This window comes from Tachypleus tridentatus, chromosome 10 (assembly GCF_004210375.1).
Source record: "Tachypleus tridentatus isolate NWPU-2018 chromosome 10, ASM421037v1, whole genome shotgun sequence".
Lineage (NCBI taxonomy): Eukaryota > Metazoa > Arthropoda > Merostomata > Xiphosura > Limulidae > Tachypleus > Tachypleus tridentatus.
In genome coordinates this window covers 163,756,093-163,782,857 of record NC_134834.1, presented here as the reverse complement: position 1 = coordinate 163,782,857, position 26,765 = coordinate 163,756,093, and the positions used below count along the sequence as shown (strand labels likewise).

Below are 26,765 nucleotides of genomic sequence, written 5' to 3'. Positions count from 1 at the left end.
CGGAATTTTGTATTTCGAAATAAGCACGTGCGTAAAACATATGAGCAGTCGAAACGTAGGATATAAACCAATTTGTATATAAAAATAAGCACGTTTGTCTGTGTTTTAACTGACATTGTCAGTTAAAAACAGTATTTGTGCAAAGAGTAATATCGAGAAAAGTTATGGTTGAAGATGTGAATAGTTCTCTGTTTCTACAATAAAAGATAGGATGTTGAAGTGTAATAAATAATGAACCCGAATGGGCCACACCCATGGCTTGAAACAAAACTAACACATATCTACTTGTATTGGCGAACCACACCCTGTTAGCTAGCCCATCTGCTCCTCCTTCACACTAAGGTGTTTAGATCTAATTTGCCGATATTTCTATGTTATCACACAAGTCATATCAACCTTTCTATTATTACTAAGAAGGTTTGGACAAAAGTCTGGTACACCTGTCTGGTGATGAGAAAAACACACACACATATATAAAACGTTTTGTGCGTTAAAAGATTTTAACTCTTAAAAGAGGTGGCTGTGAAGTCTATTTTAAAAGCATGCATTAAAGTAAATCGAAAAATAAAATCATTCGTATCATTTCTTGGCTTGGTACACTGACTGTCTGATGTATCGAAAACCATTTAAAACACAAAGTACTTAAAATTGTTTGCTCTGTCTCAGACTGACGGTTGAATGATAAAAACTACGATAATTAAAATCCGTTTTCTCGTTAAATACTGTTTACGAAATGTAGAAAGTTGTATAGTAGATATCACAGTGATTTACCTCCATATCTTAAGACTGAATCTTACAGAGTAGGATAAAATAATTCATGTTTCAAGTTCTTATAAGAATGAAATCAAAATAATAGAGTTAGAATAATTTTATGATGCAAATTTAAGTCTGTCATTGATTTGGCTATTTAAAAAATGGCTCAGTATAATACTCAACGTAAACTTGAATAACTCGATTTCTTCTGCTTTAATACTGAAAGTACGGAGGTTTTGCACGTGACGTCACGAGCTGGGAAATCCCAGAGTCTCGGCCATTGTGAATGTCAAGCTACCACGTGTTTATTCCAGGCTTAACATCATGAACTTTACTTGTTTTAAATGATTTTGCTGCATTAGGTACTATCATGATAATTGCTTGTTGTGTTGGATGTAACAACAAACAGAGTCAAGAGTCCGGTCTTTCTATCGCATTTCAAAAGATAAAGAAAGAGAGAATCGATTGATTTCAGCTGTCAATCAGAAAGACTAGGAACCATCAAACAGTCTATGTATCGATCACTTTATAACAGGTATGAATGGTAATTTTTTAATCGTGTAGAAATAAATATTAGATACATGTATCATTTCACACTATGGGATAAAAATGTAAATTAGCATCCGGCCCTAAAGCCAGGTAAGTGTTTAATAACATAACAGTATCAGCCTGCATTATTACCAAAACGACACATAAAATACAACAAACTTATTAGAAACTTTGCCTCTGCCGTGTGGCTCGTCACAAACATGGAATAGAAGTCCCATATTCATTTTAGTATGATATTTGAATAATATTTTAATATAGTTTCATTTATACTTAGATCTGACATGAAATAAACTTTACCAGTCAATGACTTTTGTTCAACACTATATAAATAACATTTCAATGTTAGAATTTCTCTGAAAGTCTAGAAATTTCACTATTTGAGCCAAACAGATCTGAAATAGTTTCACTTAAATTCGGTTCTTCATGAGCAATTATTTTTTTGCTTCACGGTCTCAGACAGGCTGCCAGTGCACGCAATTCTGTTGATTAAATTTCCAGGTGCCAAGAGTGATTACCTCTCTCCCCTTACTGTATTTCTTCTGTGTTTTCTCACATAACGTTACCCCAGAAGATTCGAGCAGTGAAGACACCAGACTAACCTCAGCTTCTTCAGGTGTCACTGTTGATGTTCTCCTTGTAGGTGCTTAACATCATCAGTTAATGTCAACGACGAACTACCTGACATAACTTATCACACTCTTCTCACGTGTGGTATATCAGAGCACTATAGACCAGTGATTCTCAACTGAATTATTGGTTCACCTAGCGGTGAATAAGATCAGAATCAGGATGAACAAGTATTGTCAATCACAGAACAAGTTCAAAAGCGAAAAGTCATTAGTTATTATTTATTATTTGATTGTAATTTGATAAATACATTTATTTTATGTGGTATTCATTCCAATTGTAGTTTAATTTTACCTTTTAATTTGGTAATTCTTTCTTTCTTTCTTCGAACTGGGATGAGTGAGCTGCTGTGAAAACATATAGGGGTAAATGATATTGGAACAGGTTGAAAAACATTGGTTTAGACTCTAGCGTTGCGTTCAAAATGGTGTACAAGCATGCATCACGTGATTTTGATCACGTGTGTTCAAGACCTCAAGACATAACTAAAATAAGCAACACACAAATATTTTTAAATATTTCTCAGACTACTATTTCTGACGTATTCAATAATATATATATATAACGTACATGCACAAATACTTAATAAACACATATAAGCATTATATGACTCGCACATGTAAGTATATGTATTATACGTACCCACACATATGAATATATGTATTATGTGTACATTAATGTATACTATACTTAAATACACACAAATAATATATACACGTTTTACCTGTACCGAAATAAATTTATCGACAGTGTCTAAGCAGGCGGTTCTTACTTATTTTAAGATGCAATAAATATAGTAAACAAAAAATTTAAAAAACGGCATAAAGACATGTGGTAAAACATCTCTCTAATCATTGTCTGAACTTTTTAACACTTCAAACTTCTCAGGCAGTTGTCATAGGGGCAGTTATTGTAAATTTGTATAGACAAATGTATAGAAATTTAAAATTTCTTTTCCATTACTTTTGGGGCCCGTCTATACTGATCAGTTATAGAAAGTTGTATACAGTTATTGTAAATTTGTATAGACAAATGTATAGAAATTTAAAATTTCTTTTTCATTACTTTTGGGGCCCGTCTATACTGATCAGTTATATGTATAGAAATTTAAAATTTCTTTTCCATTACTTTTGGGGCCCATCTATACTGATCAGTTATATGTATAGACATTTAAAATTTATTTTCATTACTTTTGGGGCCCTCAAAATGAGGAGACCCATCAGCGCGATGCACCGATTTCACTGACGTTATTACTTCTTTAGGACTAAATCAAGATTCAGGAACTCTTTAATAAGTTGTGCCAAAGTACTGATTATTTAGCAAACTATTTTGTGGTTCGTGCTTGGCATTGCCAACGAACTAACGTTTACGTTCAAAGCATGGAGAGAACATAGGGGTCCCCGGGCTGATATAAGGGGTCAGGTTTAGTGATATTCAATGTCGCGAATCGCCAGTTATAAATATGCACTCACTTATAGAGGTTTGCCAGATAATGTATTTTGAGTTCTAGAACGCCAACTACGCACCGCTACTATCCATTTGTGGAATTAATCGATAGTATAAGCCTTATAAGAACACAATGTCTGCGTCTCCTGAGAGAAACGCCGGACAATAAGCCATAAGTGATAACAATATTGTCCTTATACCTGAGCCAATAGACCAACGTATTTGAACCTGACAGAGATACTTTTCTTTCTACTGTTTGTTTGTTTGTTTATCAGCAAAAAAAAAAAAAAGGGCATGACTCTATTCTTGTCATTCGATATTCGTGGGACGCTGAACAATGACATACGAGTTTTGAGACACTGAACAATGACATATGAACTTTGAGACACTGAACAATGACATATGAACTTTGAGACACTGAACAATGACATATGAACTTTGAGACACTGAATAATAGCATACTGAACTTTGAGATACTGAATAATGGCATGTGAACTTTGAGGTACTAAACAATGACATATTGAACTGCTGATTAGTTGTGTTTAATCGCTGTACCAGAAGTTGCGGCCCTTAGACCTAACCTCGCAGGACTCTTGACTTTCGAATCTGGAAGAGGTACGCGAGTGCTGATCGTTCTGGTCAAGCCAATTTCTTGCCCAGAAAAAGAAGACCGCCGGATTATTATGATATACACCCCAAGTCCCACTATTTATTTCAGCCTCAAAAATCGTAACTGAAGTAATTCCAAAATGCGTTTGATAAAGAGAGGAGACTTTTAGATGCAGAAGTTTAGTGAGGTCACTAGAAGACAAACAAAAACATAGAGGATGTGGACCAACATTTATTTTATCACATACTGCTGTCATTCTCCCTTGAAAAGTTGTCTCATCTTAAAACCCATACCGCCATTTGTGCGCCCTGAATTTATCACCATGCGATGCACACACTTTCTTGAGTATTTGACTAACGTTCATAATGTGGTACCAGAATATTTAAACCGTTACTCTAGAACACTGATAACTGCTTAGGCAACTACTTAGAAATTTAGAATTATTTGAAAGTAGCTGAGCCTTACTTTACTTATTTATATTGTACTGTCAGCTTTGGGTTCTTGTTTGGAAGATTGTTGTTTGACCCTTGCTGTCTTTACCCTCGACTCGTTTATGTTTCCTAGATTCTGGGACTTAGATCTGAAATGAATTGGTAGAAAATAAGTCATAGGAATAAAGCTTTATCACCCCATTTTATATAAGTTGACTGCAGTACAAATATATACCTAAGACAGTTGACTATAGAGGCTAATCTTAAATAAAGCCATGCACGTTACCTAGTCAGTTTATGATAGTGTTATAGAACTGAATAAAAACACAACTATTACAGATCTTCCTCTACACTGATCACTGACATCAAGATTCGTTTCTTCAAAGAGAGATAAAAACAGCAAGCCATATGAGAGTGTAACTATACTGATAACACTACAAGTCATGTAATCTAGTTTGTTACTCTATTTGATACTATTGTCGTCTGTAGTGAAACTGTATACATATTAGAGCACTATACGTAACTTTACAGACCAACCAGCATTTGTAAGGCGGTAAAACCGACTTTGCTCTTACATTTCATTGTATTAAAATATATCAAAGAGCCTACTTTACTATAAGCATAAACAACCCGATGTTGAAAACTTCGATACAGTGCAGTAAAGTTTGATATAACAGATTCAGATGTAACAAAACATTAATTAGAACTCATTCCTTTTCTCTTTTATATAACACATCAGGGGAAGAAATAATCCAAGGAAATTCAGCAAATATCTATCTAACATTTAAGTTCATCATGGAAACTGGCATGATTTGATAGTTAGAACGCTCGACTCACAATCTGTGGGTACTAGGATCAAAACCTGTTGTCGACCATGCTCGTCCTTTCAGCCATAGTGAGGTTATAAAGAACAGTCAATTCCAGTTTCCGTAGCCCAAGAGTTAGCGGGGTTTGGTGTTGACAAGCTGCCTTCTCTCTAATCTGTCACTTCTACATTACGAAATGCTAACGTAGATAGTCCTGAAGTAGGTTTGTGCAAAAAACAAACAGTTCTTTACGAAGACGCTGTGGGTAACCTCATTGTCCTGTATCTTGTTGGCTTTTTCAGCTGTTCCCAGTGCTTATAAAGGAAGGATCGTGTCTTCCTTTTAGATTTTGGGCAACGTAGCTAGTTTAGCTTTGTTTATGTTCCCAATCGTAGCTCCTAGTGAAGGCAAACCCAAGCTGTAAGAGACTGATGGCTGTCTAAAGTAGTGTGAGTTCAATTTAATTTTACGTCTTTAGTAAAGTAGTCCAGTGACGTGATTCATCAGTAACATTTTTGCATATCTTTTCTTTGTTTTGAACCACCTTATGCAGATAGCAGCAGGACTAGAGGCCTAAAATCTCCATAAAAATGTTCTAGCACAGTTTCCAGTGGCGATTGCTAGTAAGACTGTGTGGTACAAACATAATGCGTACAACTTTGTGTTCATTATGTGTAAGAGTCACGTCAGTTACATGAAGAGTAATAGGAAGTAATTGTTGGTCTTTCTGCCACCTCAATATCTGAGCATTCGTGACTCACCAAATACCAGATGGCAAGTCAAATGGGATCCTATCATCTGTATCAATGAACTTGTTTTCCTTTAACTCCATGACAAACATCCTCAGTCCGATATTAATGCAGACACTACTGAGAATGGCAACACAGCAGTGTTGGAAAGACTGTCCAGTTTCAAATGACTTACAAAACAACATAATCTAGATCAAGAAGTAAGAGCCCCCCGGTGGCCTAGAGGTATCTCTGCGGACTCACACAGCTACAAAGCCGGCTATCGATGCCCATGGTGAGCAGAGATAGCCCTTTTTTGTAGCTTTGTGCTTAATTTCAAATAACCAAGAAGTAAGAAATACCACTTCCCCAAAATTTTAATTATAAATGACTTCTCTAATTCAGATTTAAGCACCTATTCTAATCTTTGTATTAACTGAAAGTTGAGTGATATGAGTCAGTAATAAAGAAAAACTTATACAGTAACAATATCAATATTTTTATTCCCCGCATTAAAGCTGGAAGTTTTATTACAATATATTGTGGTTATATGTGATACAAATCGAAATCCTGAAAAATGTATTTATTGTCTTTGACTTGTGGAATTTTGTTGTGATGTGAGTTTTGTTCGAAATAAAATAAACGAAATCTTCAAAACGCACTTACTTCAGCCAAGTCTATTACATACAAAAGGATCTTGCATTATAACTTCAAGGTAGATAATAAAGTGTGTTTTTTCAAGAATAAAACCATTTTTGATCTAACTTGTCATCAAACATTATGAATTACATATTTATCATCAGAATGAGTACTCAAGACTATGTTAGAATACTAAAATAGTTAATATGTAGGTTCCGAGATATCAAATAAAAGTACTGAATCCAAAGTATTCCCCTATTTTTCAGTTCATGTTTGTTTGTTTTCTTAATTTTGCGCAAAGCTACACGAGGGTTATCTGCGCTAGCCATCTCTAATTTAGTAGTGTAAGACTAGAGGGAAGGCTACTAGTGGTCACCACCCACCACCAACTCTTGGGATACCCTTTTACCAACGAATTGTGGGATTTACCGTCATATTTTAACGCCCTCGGGACTGGGAGTGCGAGAATGTTTGGTGCGATGGGGATTCGAACCTGTGACCCTCAGATTACGAGTCGAATGCCTTAACCCACCTGATTATGCCTTTCGGGCCTTTTCAGTTCATAGGTTACTTTTTAGTTTACTTCGACTCCTTTGACACTTTTTTCAAATCTCCTGAGTTATCAGTACTTTCTCAGATTCATAAACATCTTGTTCTTTTTAAGATAAAGCATATTTGATAAAACAACATATTATTACAATATATATTGAATATAGGTTACGTTCCTCTTCAATTTCTCTTTATTTATGTTTTAAGTTTATTTTTTGTTTCTTTATTTTAAGGTACAAAATTATACCAGTAGTGGAACACGGTCATATTTTTAATCCACTTAATATTATCCTTTAATAAATATGTTGCAGTACGACTAACCTGAGCTAAAAGTGCTGTTATGTCTTCTTTTCTAACGTGACAAACGAAAGTGCCCTTCATAAAACGTTTATGGTTTTTTATTGTTTTTTTTTCAATTCGTGTACTTGATACTGTACTAATATTTATCACCGTGGTCTGCCAAATGTGGAGAAGAAGACAGTAGATCTTTCCTGCATTAGATCGTAATATTCGACCTCGCCATCAAATACAATATTTTTGCTCTCATGTAGTTATAGAAAGTGACAAAACTTCAGACATCATTATTTTGTTAACGAATATAAGCATTTAACAACCGGAAGGACGTGATATAAGAACTTGATGAATTTAATATTATATCTTGGGATGTCATTAAATATAAACTGATTTATACGTAGGTACAAATAAATCAACCCTCCCTAAAAACAACAGTCTACGTCATATCTAATTAGTTCTCCGCCATGAACTTAACCTTAGCATTTATTTCAGGCTTAGGCTGTGGATTTGTTTGTTTGTTTTCTGAAATTTGTTGGGGACTCTAGTGAAGCCTCAGAGGACCAAGTTAAAAATGAAAAGAAACTGAAAGAATATTTATAGTTTGACAGTCATTTCAATTTACTGCCTTAATACCATGAATGAAGGATCCATTGAGCAAGGAGGTCGAAAACAAAATTACTGAAGCTGACGCTAAACAATAGTGGTGTTTGATTTCGTGAGTAGCACGATTATTTTTGTGTCGGAGGAACGTATCATGAATTACGACTCTAAACAGAGTACAAGAATGGCCCACGCCCCTGGTTATAACATAACGTTTTAAGCTTGATATTTTGGATGCCTTTGCTAGTATTTTATAATACATAGTTGTTTTATTTTGTTAAACATACCTAACGAAGGCAAAGTTATACTTCAGTTAATCTCATAACCTAATATCTAGAATAGCTACTTTATATTGCAATAATGTTACCTTGTTGAGACCATTAATAACACTCAAGGTGAAAATATACACAAGAAAAGTATTTATCGGGATTGCATCAATAACTTTATCGTGAATATGGGCGTTTTCGGTTTATGTTGTTTGCACCGTTGTGTAAGAAAACAGGAGGGAAATTTCAAAAAACATACATGTTTTGGATAAATTTGACTTTAACTTTTCATTTAGAGTTACATGGTTTTAATAATGTGTTTGTTTGGAATCAATCACAAAGCTACACAGTGGGTTATTTGTGCTCTGCCCAGCACGGGTATCAAAACTCGTTTTTTTGCGGTGTGAGCCGCAGACAAGCCGCTGTGCACACTGGGAGCGCTTTTAATAAATGTAATAACTCAGAACGTAGAATGTTGCAGTGAAAGGTTAGACGTTACTTAATAGAAAAAGTAGATTAATATTTGATTTGTAACTTATGTTAAATATTTTCACATCACATTTTTTTTCCTTCTGTAGAAGGAGCTACAATTATACGACATTCATTCTACATAGATAGGAAGATGCCATGTTTTAAAAATAAACATTCAGACGAATTTCTGCTGTGGTCTGTAAGAATTTCACTTCAGTATGATAGATTGTTTGGCTTGTTTTGAATTTCACACAAGGCTACACGAGGGCTATCTGCGCTAGTCGTCCCTAATTTAGCAGTGTAAGACTAGAGGGAAGGCAGCTAGTCATCATCACCCACCGCCAACTCTTGAGCTACTATTTTACCAACGAATAGTGGGATTAACGGTCTGAAAGGGCGAGCATGTTTGGTGTGACAGGATTTGAACCCACGACCCTCCGATTACGAATCGAGTGCTCTAACCACCTGGCCATGCCGGGCCTCAGAATGATAGAAAATCTTACAATTAATCTGACAAAAAGCAGGTGTTAACTAGACGATGAATGCACTACCATAACATCTTCAATTGTAAAAATGTAAAAAAAAGAACAGTAAATGAACGTCGGTGACTTGTAATCCAAAAATACATTTTTTTGGAATGTTACTGAGTATAAAAATGAAATAAAAAGTCATATAATAATTATTATTCGCAAATACGACATAAGATTATTTTATTTAATTTCATTTCAAATATGTGTTTAATACTATTATTATCAGGAGATTTGCACTGCAATAAGTTCCATTTGTTTTCATGTAACAGTTAAGGTGCGATTAAATCTTTTGAATGTTTATATCTTCCGTGTGGTATTTTCTTCTACTTATTCTGGGTGATTTGTTTTCGTCTTGTAGTGATACAGCAATTTCCATTGATGATGACGCAACAGAGGAAGAGATACTAGACAATATGAGGTTATACAAGCAAGTCATTGAATCTATAAAAAACCAGCCTTGGAGGATGAAAAGAAAATACAAAATATTACGGTAAGATACAGAAAATATATTTTGTTTTTGTTATTTTTTTTAGAAAAACTACCCAGCATGCTATGTGTATTGTGCTCGTCGTGGGGTTTAGATGATGAAACCAAATGCTATAAAAAATTATAAGATTACCGCTGTGCATGGTGAAATGAAAATGTAAAAGAAGTGAAATGCAATGAAAGCATTGGAAATACGTTTGGAAGTTGTTTTAGACCAGATATACATAGAACAACATTACTTAACTAATTCAGAAATACAATTTATTTTTTTGACTTTTAGTAATTTTATTTATCAGGACTAATTTGAAATTACTTCATTTTATGTGAGGAATATTTTATACACATTTATCCTAGGATGAACAGGTTTAAAGATATTAGAATTTAAAAAAAAACACTTTATAAACTACATGGCCTAACAGGTGCATAAAATCAAGCATATAACCATGCAATCACCATAGACAAACATTGGCAGTAGAATGTATCATACTGAAAAGTTCAGTGACTTTCAACGTGGCACTGTCAAAGGATGCCACCTTTCCAACAAGTCAGTTCGTCAAATTTATGCCCTGCTAGAGCTGACCCGGTTAACTGTAAGTGCTGTCATTGTGAAGTGGAAACGTCTAGGAGCAACAACAGCTCAGCCACGAAGCGGTAGAGCACACAAGCTTACAGAACGGGACCGTCGAATGTTGAAAGTTGTAAAAGTCGTCTGTTTACAGCTGTAACACTCACTATCAAGTTCCCAACTGCCTCTGGAAGCAGCAACGTCAGCACAAGAACTGTTCGTCGGAAGTTTCATGAAATGGGTTTCCATGGTCGAACAGTCACGCACAAGCCTAAGATCACCATGCGCAATGCCAAGTATCAGCTGGAGTGATGTAAAGCACACTGCCATTGGACTCTGGAGCAGTGGAAACGCGTTCTCTGGAGTGATGACTCACGCTTTACTATCTGGCAGTCTGACGACGAATCTGGGTTTGGCGGATGCCAGGAGAACGCTACCTGCCTGAATGCACAGTGTTAACTGTAAAGTTTTGTGGATGAGTAATAATGGTATGGGGCTATTTCTCATGGTTTGAGCTAGGCCCTTTAGTTTTAATAAAGGGAAATCTTAATGCTACAGCATACAATGACATTCTAGAGAATTGTGTGCTTCCAACTTTTTGACAACAGTTTGGGGAAGGCTCTTTTTTGTTTCAGCATGACAATGCCCTCGTGAACAGAGCGAGGTCCATAAAAACATGGTTTGCCGAGGTTAGTGTGGAAGAACTTGACTGACCTGCACAGATCCCGGACCTCAACCCCATCGAACACCTTTGGGATGAATTGGAACATTGACTGTGAGCAAGGCCCGACATCAGTGCCCGACCTCAATAATGCTCTCGTGGCTGAATAGGAGCGAATCCTTGCGGCCATGTTCCAAAATCTAGTGAAAAGCCTTCTCAGGAGAGTGAAGGCTGTTATAGCAGCAAAGAGGGACCAACTCCATATTAATGCCGTTGGTTTTGGAATGTTCAACAAGCACATATGGATGTGATGGTCGGGTGTCTACATACTTTTGGCCATGTAGTGTATCTGTGAAGTTGATATGCTACAATTACCTAATTAGATTCTTGTGAATGTGATACTAATATTGTAGAACAATACCATAATCTCAGAAATCACCAGAAAAACTTTATAGTCCAGAGGAACTTTGATACTATAATGTAATATAGGTCTCAAAATAGATTATTTTATTCTATTTCATTAGAAAAGGAAAGTGAAGTGTGCTCAGCTCGCATCCTTAGGCATTTTAAACCATTTTTTAAAATAATATATAACTAAAATACTCAATTTGGTCTGTTGTGGTATAGAATGATATAATGTATATTCTACATTGTGTAAATTGTTATTTTATTTATTATTAAAATACGAGTCATCCTTTATTTAGCAGATTTTTCAGAACTTTTAAACTTAGACCTGAGCTTAACTTTACTTTTGCAATTGAATATATTATGTAACTGAATTAAGATAATGCCAAGAATTTTCAATTAATCTTTTAAAGAGATTTTGTGACATTTTACTTTTATTGTAACTAGCTTTGTTTTAAAGTTTTATTTGGGTATTTTTATTTAATTCCTGGTGTGAGATATTATTTTAGGCCCGGCATGGCCAAGTATGTTAAGGCGTTCGACTTGTAATGTAAGGGTCGCGAGTTCGAATCTTGGTCGCACCAAACATGCTCGCCCTTTCAGCCGTAGTGGCGTCATAATTGTTCTGCCAATCCCACTATTCGTTGGTAAAAGAGTAGCCCAAGAGTTGGTGGTGGATGGTGATGACTAGCTGCCTTCCCTCTAGTCCTACACTGCTAAATTAGGGACGGCTAGCGCAGATAGCCCTCGAGTAGCTTTGCGCGAAATTCAAAATAATTAAGATATTACTTTATTTCGACCTAACTTTGGGTTTAACTTAAACATTACAGTTTTGTAATTTGCTTTACTAGGAAGAAGGGTTCATCATGGACCAGCGAGAGAAAGTTTCTGTTTTTATTTATTGATAAGTAATTGTGATTTATTTTTGCAGTGTGTTATTGAACATTATGTTTGTGCACCCTTCGTGATTTGAATCTTTTTTTTTTCTACTCCTTCTGACAAACTCGGTTAAAGATCGGAGAAACAGACAGACACACACACTGCATAACTCGGTATTCTTCAAACTTTGAGCTACCAGGCCTTAACTGGATTCTCCAAGAGAAGTGCGCAAGCCAAAAAATACCACAGTTTTTAACTATTGAGGTGTTCGACTCGTAATCTGAGGGTCGCGGGCTGGAATCCCCGTCACACCAAACATGCTCGCCCTTTCGGCCGTGAGGACTTTATAATGTGATGGTCAATCCCACTATTCATTGGTGAAAGAGTAGCCCAAGAGTTGGCGATCAGTGGTGATGACTAGTTGCCTTCTCTGTAGTCGTACACTGCTGTCTTAGAGACAGTTAGCGCAGAGAGCCCTCGAGCAGTTTTGCGTGAAATTAAAAACAACAACGAAACATTCAAAACCCTTACAGTTGTCAGTAACTTTCAAAAATATATAATGTAAAAATTAAAAAAATGGGTATAGCTACGAGTGGTAGATTTAAAATGAACTTACCAGTTTTTACCAACAGCTTGATTTGTTAGTAACTGTGGGTGACGTGTTAGCTTGAATGCATATATTCCTGGTAGTTGTCACAATTCAATAATGAAAATATGTACTGCTGTACCAAAATTCTCTTTTTTGTTTCTCTTTTCATTGTATTCATTATTTACATCTTGCACTATTTTAACAGAATACTATACATTGTAATTTTGGTCACGTACATGAACACTTCATAATTTGCGGTATACAAATGTTTGAGTATAAATGTAGGTAACACTGCCAGTTAAACTGAAATATTATATAACTCACTTCCGTGTAATATTGTTAGTATCTTTTATTATATTTCAAAATATTAAATGAAAAGTGTCTGCAATTCCTTGATCTTACTAATTTTCTACTGCCTATAAACAGACCATTAACCTCACGTTGTAGGTCATACTGGGCCAAAAGCAAAGCCAATCACTAAATCGATTCTAAAGACTAGTTTATTATTCTTAGCCATCTGATGAATAGTGCTCACGCCATCTTCCTCCTACTGTATGTATTGAAATGAGATAATTTAGGGTGTAAATAAGTAAATACAAGACATCCACTGTCACATGTGTTGCATAAGTGTGTTTTAAATTGATATGCAAATCAAGTTGGATATTGAAATTAGAATATAAACGTTACTAAATGTATCCTCTCACACCTTTTTTATGGACTGATGTACGTACTGTCCAACTTCAATGGACAGACAGATCAGCTGAATAAAATAAATCGTATATGTTATCTTCGTATGATAATGGGGTGGAGGCATATACCTTTTATAATTATTAAAAATACCGTAAAAGCATTAAATATTGAGGTACTAAGCTCTGACAGGGGATAACGTTGAGTGTGTAAATAATACAAGGATACCATGCATAGCACATCGCCGTTTCTCTCTCTATATGTTATCCATAGATATGAAATCAAGAAAAAAAAAAACATTATGGGTCCTAAATAGTAAGTTTAACTTAAAAAGCCCAGTTTGGCTGTCGCCTTCATTCGTCTGTATGTGCAGATAGTCCATAAAACGAACATGAAGAAGATAATAATATAATTACAGTTATAGATGTTTTAAGAGCAAACCATTACAAAATATGTGAACTCCCTATTAAAAATGTTTAATACAGCATATGTAAATATTTAAACTATTGCCTGTTTCTGCCTAATAGATTGAACTACATTTATATAAAACGAAAAAGCAAATTGACTGTTAATTCGTTTATCGCTATGTTATAGCAAGATTAACGAATTACAGGTAATTTTGACTTAACATTTAATAATAAGAACAATTATTAACAAAATTACACAAAAAATGAGTTAAATAGCATTTCAGTTTAACTAGCAGTGATACCTTCATTTAGTTTCCAAGCATTGATCATTACACTACGTAACATAAATTTTGTTCCTGGATAATATGTGTTATTTTTTAACTGCTTGTGTTGTAAAAGTACTGAAAATGGCAATTATTCTCTTCAAACTTTGCTTTTGTGACCTGGATAATGAAATTTAGAAATAAAAAAAAACGGGCAAATTTGCACATTTTCATTTACATAAGATCTAAATAAAACAACATATGAATCAAGAATTACATGTATTTATACTAAAGTTACACCAAAAATGAACAAAAATGTTTAGAAGTGAGCAGTTTTTCGAGATTCGCGACTGTTAGGTAAATCTCTTTCTGGCTGCTTCCTCTCTGGCAGAGTGGGTACAGGGAGCTCAGGGCAGTGTGACACTGGGGTGATGGATGATGGAAGGTCTGGATACATGATAGCAGATGCATTCTTACCAGTCCGACGTTTGGAAGAGTCTACCATGCAGAAGTAGCAATTGCTTGAGTGGTCAGTGGATTCACGCCAAATTCTTGGAATAGCGAACTTCATGGCTCTCTTTTCCCCTCTGTCCTTCCTGTAAAAGAACAAAATAAAATTGTTATTATGAATAATAAACTTATTTTATCCACAACTATTGTGTAAGAGGCTCATGCAACATATTTTATGTGATATTTTTTCTATACTATTGGAAATTGAAAAAAATAAATTAAAAGATGATTAAATTTTAAAAGGTCTAAAATTTGTATAATATAAAATCTTAATTTCAAGCAAGCAAAAATTGTCCGTCTTACCTTCAAGAGTTTTTCTGCAGTGCTCGCAGGTAAAATAAGGTGCCCAAGGTTTGTTTTGATCTCCGACATGTATGCCGAAATATGCCTTGTTAGCTTCACAAATTTTAGCAGATGCTGTCACAGAGTACTTTTTCGCTCTTGTCTTGATAAATTGGCCACACACATAGCAGAATGCGTCTGGAGAATGCTTGCAGCTTCTGGATGCCATCTATGATAAAATCAGCTTGGTCTATGTGTTCACTTAGGCAGCTAGAACTGAACTGAAGTGGCGAGTGGTGAGCCCCAATATATATATAATACTATGGAAAGTTTTAGAGAATTCTAAAAGGTTCTTGAAAATTCTCGTAAGTTTTACAACATTCTAGAAAAGTCTTGTAAGCTCTACGACATTTTGGAAACTTCTTGAACATTTTTGTAAGTTCGAGAAAATTCTCTATCAGCTACTCAGCACTGAATCTACCTGGAATGTTCTGGAAAATGGGTAAATTTGAAAATTTCATTACTCAGGTCACAAAAGCAAAGTTTGAAGAGAAAAACAAGTCTTTTCCATTTACTTTAGGCATAAGCAATTTGGAAATAACACTTTCTGCCCAGGAACAAGAAAAAGTAAAATTTTTCTTGCATAATGTTACTCTTAGTAACCAAAAATGCTTAATTCGATATTTGCAGGTAAAGAATAAATTAAGGATTGATATACTGAGTTGACTTGAGCTACTGACTTATTATTAAATGTAATAACTGTTATAAGTATATTTTATGGAGTGTGTTATAGTCATTCCCACAGTTATTAAGTATGGGCGTTTTTTTATGGTTTAAATAGCGGTTAGTTGTCTATAAACATATAATATCAAGTTTCTACACTCTGACATAAGAAAATAAAGTATAGAAACCAGTTTCTTAGTCCCAAGGTAGTAAGTAATTCTCTTAGTTTATAAAGCCAGAAACCAGGTTTCGATATTTGTGGTGTGCAGAGACAGATAACGTGTTGTGCAGCTTTGCGTTTAACAACAAACAAACTCAACGAAGAAGACACCGATAAATTACATGTATAAGTGTAAACAGAAAACATTCTTTAAGAGCCAATGACAAGTTTATTTAATATGGAAGTAAAAAGATGAGATTTTATTAAACTTCATGTAAAGTTTTAAATAACTGAAAACCTGAAACCAGGTATAATTCGATAACTATAGTTGTTCAGTACATTGGGAATTGTCCGCAGTGATGCAGCTATTTTCCTAACTTCCATACACAGACCATTAACCTCATGTTGTAGGTCATACTTGGACATAAACACCAGTCATAAATCGATTCTAAAGATTAGTTTGTTGTTTTTAGCAGCAGCATAGCGGCTCATACAACGATTGTGAGGTTTGTTTTCTAAGTACAAACTTTTAACTTTGTCGTCTCTTGATCGATTTGAGATCTAATTACTCTTTTGAACTTGGGAGCTCAAACCTTTTCGATAGATGTATTTGACCTCGTCCAAGGGGTCATAGGCCCGGCATGGCCAAGCGTGTTAAGGCGTGCGACTCGTAATCTGAGTGTCGCGGGTTCGCATCCCCGTCGCGCCAAACATGCTCGCCATCCCAGCCGTAGGGGCGTCATAAACTTACGGTCAATCCCACTATTCGTTGGTAAAAGAGTAGCCCAAGAGTTGGCGGTGGGTGGTGATGACTAGCTGCCTTCACTCTAGTCTTACACTGCCAAATTAGGGACGTCTAGCACAGATAGCCCTTGAGTAGCTTTGTGCGAAATTCAAAAACAAACAAACAAACCAAGGACTGCGAATAAACATTTTACATATTCAAGGAATCCATAGCTCAACATAAGATAAGGTAGGGATATGAAGAAAAGACTCATTGAAAGATATGTTACGTATCCAAAAATTAATTTCCTGAGAAACGGTTCTTTGGTCAGAAAAATTGTAAATTGAACTGTTTGGCGCTAAGCGGTGTAGCGAAGAGCCAATGAGAAGTTGCAGAAAGAATATCTCGTGCCAACTTTCAAGCATGCAGGAAAACTTGTAATGGATTAGTGCACAGTATTTGTGATATTACATCTTCAGAACCATGTTGGAACCATGGATTAGTATAAATACGTCAGCATATTACTCTAATGCAGAAAGAACCTGACTGGGTAGAGTATGATACATCAATAACTTAATGACTTTAAACATATTAAATGGTTTTGTTGCAGTTGACTGCAAGTAAAACTAGACATCCGCCGCCAGAGGGAGTGATTTAAGATAGCTCAGACAGATGCTCTGCTTTTATTCACAGTGAAAGACATCTGCGAGGTAGACCTCTATTGAGAATGAAAGCCTTATATATGCAGGTGCTTACGTAAAGGTAACACTAGCGCGGTAGAGAGAGGTTTCGTGACCGTAGGTGTGAAGCCTTAGTTCCACCTGTCCCGTCATGCATCATGCTGCTGTCATATGGTGGTCTATCTCTTTTAAAAAAATCGACATCATTATATTAAAAACCCAAGTACTTGAGAAGTATATGAATTTAAACACTAAGTAGGATTATTTTTTGTTGTAAACTACGTTTAATTCATCTATTTATTGCCCGGCATGGCTAAATGGGTTAAGGCGTCCGACTCGTAATCTGAGGGTCGCGGGTTTGCATCCCCGTCGCACCAAACATGCTTGCCCTTTCAGCCGTGGGGACGTTATAATGTGACGATCAATCCCGCTATTCGTTGGTAAAAGAGTAGCCCAACAGTTGGCGGTGGTTGTGATGACTAGCTGTCTTCCCCCTAATCTTACACTGCTAAATTAGGGACGGCTAGCGCAGATAGCCCTCGAGTAGTTTTGTGCGAAATTCAAAAACAAAACAAAACAAAATCAAAGGGTCATAAATTAATTTGCTCTTATCCCACCATAAATAATTTCAGTTTGAGGGTAAGCTGGTGGATGTCCTGATGAGTAATACAATTTAATCGAGTAAAGGTTTCATAGATTAATTTACTATACTGCTGGTTAAAAGAATTTGAGGATTCTCTCTTATGTTATTTTGGTTCTGAGTTATCTATAAAGTTAAGAGTTACTCATATATTACTGCCATCCTTCGGTAAATAATAAAACTAGTTTTTATATAAAACCTGTTAAATATTTTTGTGATTATTTTATATGTATGCAATATGTGCCTCAGAATATTCAATCTTTTTTGTAAAGTTATTTTTTCTGTTTTTGGTTTTGATTTAAGTTAAGTTCACGTAAGTTCATAATTGTCCAACCAGTAGTTGAATTAACAACAAATTGTTAATGATAGATACAGAGGTATACATTTGTTTGCGTTTCCAAACCTATTTATATGCTCTGCTGCGAAAATGTGAAACCTTGCAAGTAGCTCTACAATGCTCAAATATTATCTTTAAAATCATCTTCAAACGGTTCATCTTAATCACGAAACACAAACCCACTTTCCTTAAAAAGATGTAAGAGAATTCACTGCAGAATACATTGCCAGTATTGCTACTTACGTGACAGACTAAAGTGCAGTATGTTCAACAGAAATAAAACAGTCCTCCAATTTCATCAAGTCAGGAATATAAAAGGTGAAAATATGGCATATTCATGAGCAATGCTATTTTCATGTTCAGGAGCTCCTCTGTTGAGCATACTTCTAACAGTTAATTATTTTAAAGTAAACAGCGCTGATATCTGAAATCTATTTAGAGACATAGGAAAGCAAGTTACTAATTGAGAGTGAGTATTTGAACCATCTAGGCTCTTTCAGCTATCCAAAAGCTAAAATAGGCTCTTGTTTGAACATCATGTCTTCAGATATTCAAGCATCTAAGCTCTGTAAGAGTGCATTTTGAGTAACATTTTTTCCTGAATTCTAACCATAAATTGTATCAGAGCTACAGGGCATTGGCATAGTATTTCCACTGCAACCCAAACTACATGGATATGTTACTACGCTGGTCCGTCATGGCTAGGTGGTAAAGGCGCTTGTAATTTGAGGATCGCGGTTTGAGTCCCGTCAACCAAACATGCTCACCCTTTCAACCGTGGGAGGGTTATAACATGATGGCCAATTGTTGGTAAAAGAGTAGCCCAAAAGTTGATTGTGGGTGGTAATGAATAGCTAGATGCGTTCCCTCCAATGTTACACTGCTGAATTAGGGACGGATAGCGCGTATATCACTCGTGTAGCTGTAAGAGACATAAAAAAATGTTGCTATGGTCTATGACTGACGTGAAACCATATCATCTTCAGAAAAGAGAGAATTATTTGCCAATGAGACGTTATCTCTTTCATCCTTCTTCGGCTGTAGCTGGTATAGGTGCTTTTCCTGCTCAAAGAGGTCTTTCTGATAACCACTCGCATATTTTCTTCCAACATATTAATGACAGCCAAGCAAAATGACATAAATTCAGTTGTAAAGGTTCAACAAAATTCAGATCCGGGCACAGGACAGGTAAAACTTTCAGCGCCTGTCCTGTGAAAGTGGATTTTCTCGGGGCACTCCCGGTCTTCCCCACATACAAATCTCAGGCATTGGATCTTAAAATCCCAGCCAAGACAATATTTGCCTTGCCCTGAATCGGGTCCTTTTAAGTTGATATCTCATCGGCTTTTCGGACTGCGGGCTCCGGCCTGACTTTCTTCTCTTATGCCGTCTTTATCTCGCTCCCCCTTTCTCAACCGTAATGTTTATAAAGCCTCACCGCACTTCATCACCTTAAACAAGTCAAATTAAAATACAGGTAAATTCCCAAGCAAAGTTAAAGAATCTTTCATGTCAGGGGACAAAGAGAAATCACACCGTTTCTGACCATCCCTGTTGGGGAGAGAATTCTTCAGACTTTTCTCTCTCTAAACTAAACCCCTACCAAGTTCGTTTGCGTTTGCAACAAGATTTACATAAGTTACTATAAGACAGTGGCGGAATTAGAAGTTTGTTTGTAGGGGAGGAGAAGGATAGTTCCGACAACAAAAGGAAGTGGTAAGTTTAATTCAGAAGTAGATTATTTAATTACGAAATACCTCAGACGATACCATATCGTTTCCGCTGGTGATGGCCAACATTTCAGCGTTATCAGAAACTTCACAACCAAAGCCATCTAATTTTCATTAAACCTTCACCACTAGTGGCTCAGCGGCAAGCCTGGTAACCTATAACGTCAAAGATTAAGTTTTACACTCATGATTGGCTAATGACTGTGTAACTTTGTGATTGACAATATCCTTTTGGATATAGTAATGAGTCGTTTGCTTGTTACGAAACACATCAAATTTTGTGCTAAGAATTTTCATTGAAGTTATAAAATCAACCTGTTATACTACACATAAGCGCTTTTTTGGTTATGTGTTTGCTTTAAAGCATTCCATTTTGCCGTAATTTTGTACTTTTTATTCCTCCTGACCGGATAGGTTATTATGAGCTATTTGCCTTAATACAGATATTTTAAAAAAACATGTATTGAAATTACATATCATGATTTAAAATACAAACAATAAAATAATCATTTAATCAATTCTTTTTTTTTGGGGGGGGCAGTTCAAGTTAGTAATGAGCAGTGGTTCTGTATTAACGTGAAATTAATGAAACATATAGTATTAGTTCATGGTTTATTCTGACAAAGATAAAACAAAACCTTTTTTTCAATTAGTTGCATTCGCCCTCTAGTGGCTCAGCGGCAAACCTAAAGGCTTGTGATGATGCAGCAGGTTGGAGCATCGCACTAGGCCCATTGTATAGCTTTGCGTTAAACAACAAAGAGAAACAACTACTCCTGGTCAAACGTCATTTGTTCTCTTTTGTAGGTCACGATTTATGTGTAATAAAAAGCAGTTATGTGGTTAACAGTTTGAAATTATGCACCAGAACATTGCTTATCCTGTAGCAATCATGCAAAAAATATGAATAAATTGTATGTAACATATAGAAAGAGAATAAAACGCCATAACTTAATATATGCTATAAATATTATACGATCTCTCACTTTACAAAAATATTTACTTCCTTGCAGCAGGGTTTCTCAGACTCTCAGCACAGAACATTTCACACTCTGACTCAGGCTCTAAACCTAATAAATCCATTGTTTCTGAGTACATTAACAATACTTTGTATTTGCCACGTTCCTGCTGCTCCAATTTGTTAAATCCTTACCGTAAGGAGTTATTGGTACACGTGCAGATACACCAAGTTTTGTTTAATTGGAAGAAGTGTAACACCTCAAAGATGTGCAACTGTTAATTGTTTAAAATATGTTATAATTTTCTTTACAGTTCAAGCTTTCACACAACTTTGATACGTGTTTCTCTTTTTTTCTTCTTTACAGGCGCGCAAAAGCATACGTTAGTAAGCATGAAGGTGAACTTGCTCAGAGCAAAAGATCAAAAGACATCTTTGCTAAGTACAAGCTCATGGTGAGCAAGGTAAGAAACAATTGATTATAAGCTGCATCCAACTGTATCTATTGATCATTATTACAGGATTATAAAACTCTTAAGTGTTAGTAAGCTACAACTTTCGAGCTCATTTTAAAGTGAACTATTTGAACCATCAATGAAAAGATAAAATGTTTGTGAGTAGGAATATGTTTTTAATGTTATGTGATTACAAGCTTAGAAACACAAGTAACATTTTATAGAAGAACTATTAAGCTGAAATTCGTTTAACAACCTCGAAATAAGGTTCAACTTAGTTAATTCATAATTTTATGATGAGAAACGCAATCTGTTAGTGAAAAGTGGGGATAACTTTTATTTAAAGGAATATATTTTCACCTTGACATTTCAATCTAATGTACCCACATGACTATATTGTCAAGTGCAAAGATTTTTTAAAATTTATTACAATCTAGAAGTCTAAAAGCTTGGGAAGATAGAGCTCAATCACTTCTACATTGTTTAAAATATAAAGGTAGACTTAGGAATTAATTTCGTCTTTCTCATGTAGACACTTATTAGTTCATTTTAAGACAGTTCAGAAGACTGAACAAAATATTTTATAAATTTTTGTGGCTAAGATGTTCGACTTGTAATCTGTGGCTTTACGGTTCAAATCCACGTCACTGAGAATGTCCTTTCAACCGTGGGGGCATTGCAAGTCATGGTCAATCCAAGTATTCGTTTTTAAAAGAGTAGTTATGACTGCTAAATTTGGGACGACTAGCGGAGATAGATCTCGGGGGGAGCTTGCCCGAAGTTAAAGCTTATTCAGAATTAAGCACAAATCTACACAATGGACTATCTGTGCTCTGCCCACTACAGGTATCAAGACCCGGTTTTTAGCGGTGTAAGTCTGCAGATATACCGCTGTGTCACTGGGGTGCTGAAGTTAAAAACAAACAAAAAATAGATGCAGAGAAACATTAATAAAAATATCTTTCAGAACCAGAGGAGGAGAAAACATGAAAACTCAAGTTATTGAAATGTATTGAAATATATCAGAAGATTGAAGATCTGGTTACCTGTTTTGGTTATAAACATATAATTGCTTAAGAAAATGCAGAAAAACAACTGATACAGACTTGATATGAAACTTTAGAGCTATAAAACCTAAGAAATTGAAATTTGGAGTACAAGTAATTTTTTATTCATGGCTTCTCTGTGTGAAAAAAATAAAAGTGAGCCTTTTTTATCGTGTCCAATATTGTATCAAATATTTCGAAAGCAACAGATACGAGATGTTGAAATAAAATCGTCAAAATGCATAGTTAGAAGTTTCAAATTATAGATACATCTTTATGAATTTTCACTGTGAGTAGTCACGTGCTCAAAATGGTACAACTGCTCTGAATTATTAAATTCGAGGGTGAATTTTATAACTCAAAACCATTTTTTATTGTGATAAATATGCAATATAAATAAACACATGCTATTCCCCTACGATACGCTTTCTCAGTAGATAGTCCAATGTGGCTTTGCTATAAAAAACACACACGCAAACACGCATCATTTGCAAGTTATTTGCATATGCTACTTTAGTTTATGAAAGGCTACCTCCAATAGTTTAAGCTGCTTAACTTGTCCGGCTGCTACTGATACCAACATTTACGTTAAGACTATATAAAATGGATAATTCAATTTATCCATTAAACTGTGGTATACGTGATCTTAAGTTTGTAGGAAAAACAACTAAGTCTTTACTTTTAAGGAATAATCTACATAGTTCTCAAAGTAATAACGGCTTTCTCCATTCTATCGAAACAGATCATTTTAACAAACATTCATTTGTTAATGTTAAGATAAGGATTACTGTTCTAGAAAAAGACACATAATATCAATTTATTAATAGAATGAGAGGAATACTTTATTTTGAAAGAAAAAAATGTTTTTATATTTATGGCTAAAACCACGATTTTTAAAGCAAAATTACGGATTATTTAAGTAAAAACACTTATAGTCGACGTTCATTTTGGATTTTCAGTTATAATGTTAAACTTTAGAAAAAGAGTTAAAGGCAAAAAAAGAGGCATTAATTTTGTAAATTTTTTAGAATGTATATTATGATTTTGAATGATTTGGTAATATTATGTAATTTATAACAAAACAACTATTTGAATTAAAGGATACAAAATTTAGAATTTTGTCAAAATATGTGTTAAGTCTTGAAGTTAAATTTATTGACATTAAGGATTTAATTACAGATCTAATTAAATTTAGATTAAAATAGAATCAATTTCCAATGAATACTTCGGGTAAAGACTTAAAAGAAAAATCCTATATGGTAATAGAATTCAAATATAAAGTATATGATAATTTATCTTTATCTTGTTTACTTCATAAATGCATTTAGAAAGAAATATTCTTTATAAAGTTATTATAACATCACTCGGCATGGTCAGGTGGTTAAGCTACTCTACTCGTAATTTAAGGATCGCGGGTTCGAATCTATACCAAACATGCTCGCACTCTTAGCCGTCGGAGCGTTATAATGTTACGATAAAACCCACTTTTCGTTGGTAAAAGAGTTGGCGGTGGATGATGATGACTACCTGTCTTCTCTCTAGCCTTATACTGCCAAATTAGGGACGGCTAGCGCAGATAGCCCTTGTGTATCTTTGCAGGAGATTCAAACCAAGTCATTACGACTGAGAGGCTGTTTTCAGGACGTCTTCTCCTTAACTATAAAATTTTTATTTAGAAATTAAATTCGAAAGAATTTTAATAATTTTCGCTGTAATTGTATTACTAGTGAAATTATTGACTCTTTTGATAATCATGTTAACACAGGTAATTTAGATATAAAGAAACATAAATATTTAAAGTCGCTTTAAAATAAATGAACTAAATTTAGAATCTTAAAATAGACAAATAACCGTGATATTTCAAAAGACTTGAAAAGTATTGATTATTATTTTATTAAAATTAGTAAAAAGTTCATGACCCTTATGCCTAATTTTTTATGAAAATCATTCTTTATTAATTACATAAAAAACGACTAAAACTTTAACAAATTTATATAACTTTGAAAAACAACATTTTTTTTCAATAATTTTGAAGATAAAATTAAGGAAATTCAAAAACAGTTATTGTTATGCCCATTGTAAACAAATATATGCACAAATTTTAACTAAGGAAATTAATACAACAAATATTTTTACAAAGAGTACACTAAATAAAATATAGTTATTACTAATTTGAAGAAAGCCATTAAAAATATAATATTAATATAAACTCTTTTTGTTTCAAATTATCATTGTTAAATGCAATTCCGAAATTACATAAAATTCCTATCAAGTTCATATTTATTACCAACTCATCAAGTGCAGTTAAATTTGCTCCAAAATGGTACTTAATAATATTATGGATATCTTATTTAAAAAATATAGTTACTGATATTAGATCATTCACACCATTTTTTTTTTGGATAACAGAAAACAATATTCCTGTTTTGGGTTATCGAAATAATTTAAACGCTTTACAAACAGACAATTCTGTAATGTTTCATTATATTACATAATAAAATAGATCTGAAAAGTTTAATTATGGTCTGTAATGGCCTACTTGATAAATTTTTAGATGCATAAATAACTATTTCCCAACATAAATTCACTAAATATGAATGCAAAAAATAATTAATTTTTGTACTTAAAATAGTAATGTCACTTTTAATGAAGTATATAAAACAATCAGTGGGTATTTCAATAGATGCTAATTTTTCTTCAAGCATGGCCAACCTGTATCTGATTTTCTATGAATATTGCTTCTTGAAAGAGGTGTTAAACTTTATATACTTTTTGTTACATACACGATTTAATTTCACTCAATAATCTGATCCGAGAATAATATACCTAATAGAGTTTATAATAAACGTAGATAATAGCATTGATATTCATTATTTAGACATAGACATTAATTTAGTAGAAGGCAGAATATAGTTAACTATTTTTGATAAGAGAAGGAAATTTGATTATTCTATCATTGGTTTACCCATCCCAGTGTTGTTCCATCAATGTTGTTAAAAGGGATTATTATCTCCCAATTAAAAATATTTTTAACAGTTTGTAATAACAGTGATTCCTTTATGGATAATGCTAAGTTGTTCGTAAATAAACTGAAAAATAATTGTTATCAGGACTGGTTTATTACAATTTTCGTTTTTACTATTTTATTCTAAATAAGAAACTATATTAAGGGTTAAGCTCTCAGATAATACAAAATGGAAGATTCAAAGGTATTAGTTACTTGGTTTAAGCAGCTAACTGGCATATTTAAAATAGTTCAGTATACCTGGACGGAAATACCAACTTAATATAGCCGAGGTTCTCTCATCACCCGGTAAGAGTATTTTACTTCGTTTAACATAGTTTGTAGAGTGTACTGTTTTTTGTGTATCCAAAAATGAACTGATGACGTGTCAGTTCCTTGTCTGGACTTCATTAATCCATTAATACCTCCAAGCGTACAAAGCGGTAGGATAGTTAGTTTCCGCAGACCGTTTCTTTAATGGGGTTCAGAGGAATCTGCCATGAAAGTTTACTAATATACGGACAATGAAAGGAGAACATGTCCGGTACCAGAAAAACCTGTGTCACTAACCGCTTGTGACTGACCACGAAAAACAAAACTGGATGTATCTGTAAATAATAGTTTAAGGGACACCTTCAACATTCCTTCATCAATATGTCACGTGAAAGTCATTGAAAATATTGTCATGTAGTTGTCTACAATCATTTCAAAAACCGTTTAACTAAGATACAAGCAGGAAAGCATGACCTGTTTGAGCGCAAAATGCGGACAATGAATAATGAGGAGAATTCTTTGGTCTAATGAATCATCTTTGAACTTTTTTTCTGTATTTTGTTCCCGTTTTTATTGTTTGTTTTTTAAATTCGCACAAAGCTACTCGAAAGCTATCTGTGCTAGCCGTCCCTAATTTAGCAGTATAAGATTAGAGGAAAGGCAGTTAGTCATCACCACCCACCGCCAACTCTTGGGCTACTCTTTTATCAACGAATAGTGGAATTGACCGTCACATTATAACGCCCCCACGGCTGAAAGGGCGAACATGTTTGGCGCGACGGGGATGCGAATCCGCGACCGGCGAATTACGAGTTGAACGCCTTAATACACTTGGCCATGCCAGGCCCGTTTTTATTGTTTTAAAGTTAAAGGAGGTAGTGTGATGGTGTGGAGACATTAATATGAAACAGGTTATGTCTTCTGATTCTTTTAGAATGATGAATAACCATTGCTTATTCGAAAGGTATTCCATGATGTCACACCCTCTTTAGATGGTAAAGG

General features: G+C 34.7%; 1 protein-coding gene across 1 annotated transcript in view; it reads left to right on the top strand.

Annotated features, from left to right (window-relative positions):
- Positions 1 to 26,765, top strand: part of LOC143230824 (transmembrane channel-like protein) — a 100,904-nt gene that overhangs the window by 26,433 nt on the left and 47,706 nt on the right. The window contains exons 4-5 of the mRNA XM_076465024.1: positions 9,658 to 9,789; positions 21,353 to 21,449. Of these exons, the coding sequence (XP_076321139.1) occupies positions 9,658 to 9,789; positions 21,353 to 21,449 (229 nt within the window). The remainder of the gene's footprint in view (positions 1 to 9,657; positions 9,790 to 21,352; positions 21,450 to 26,765) is intronic.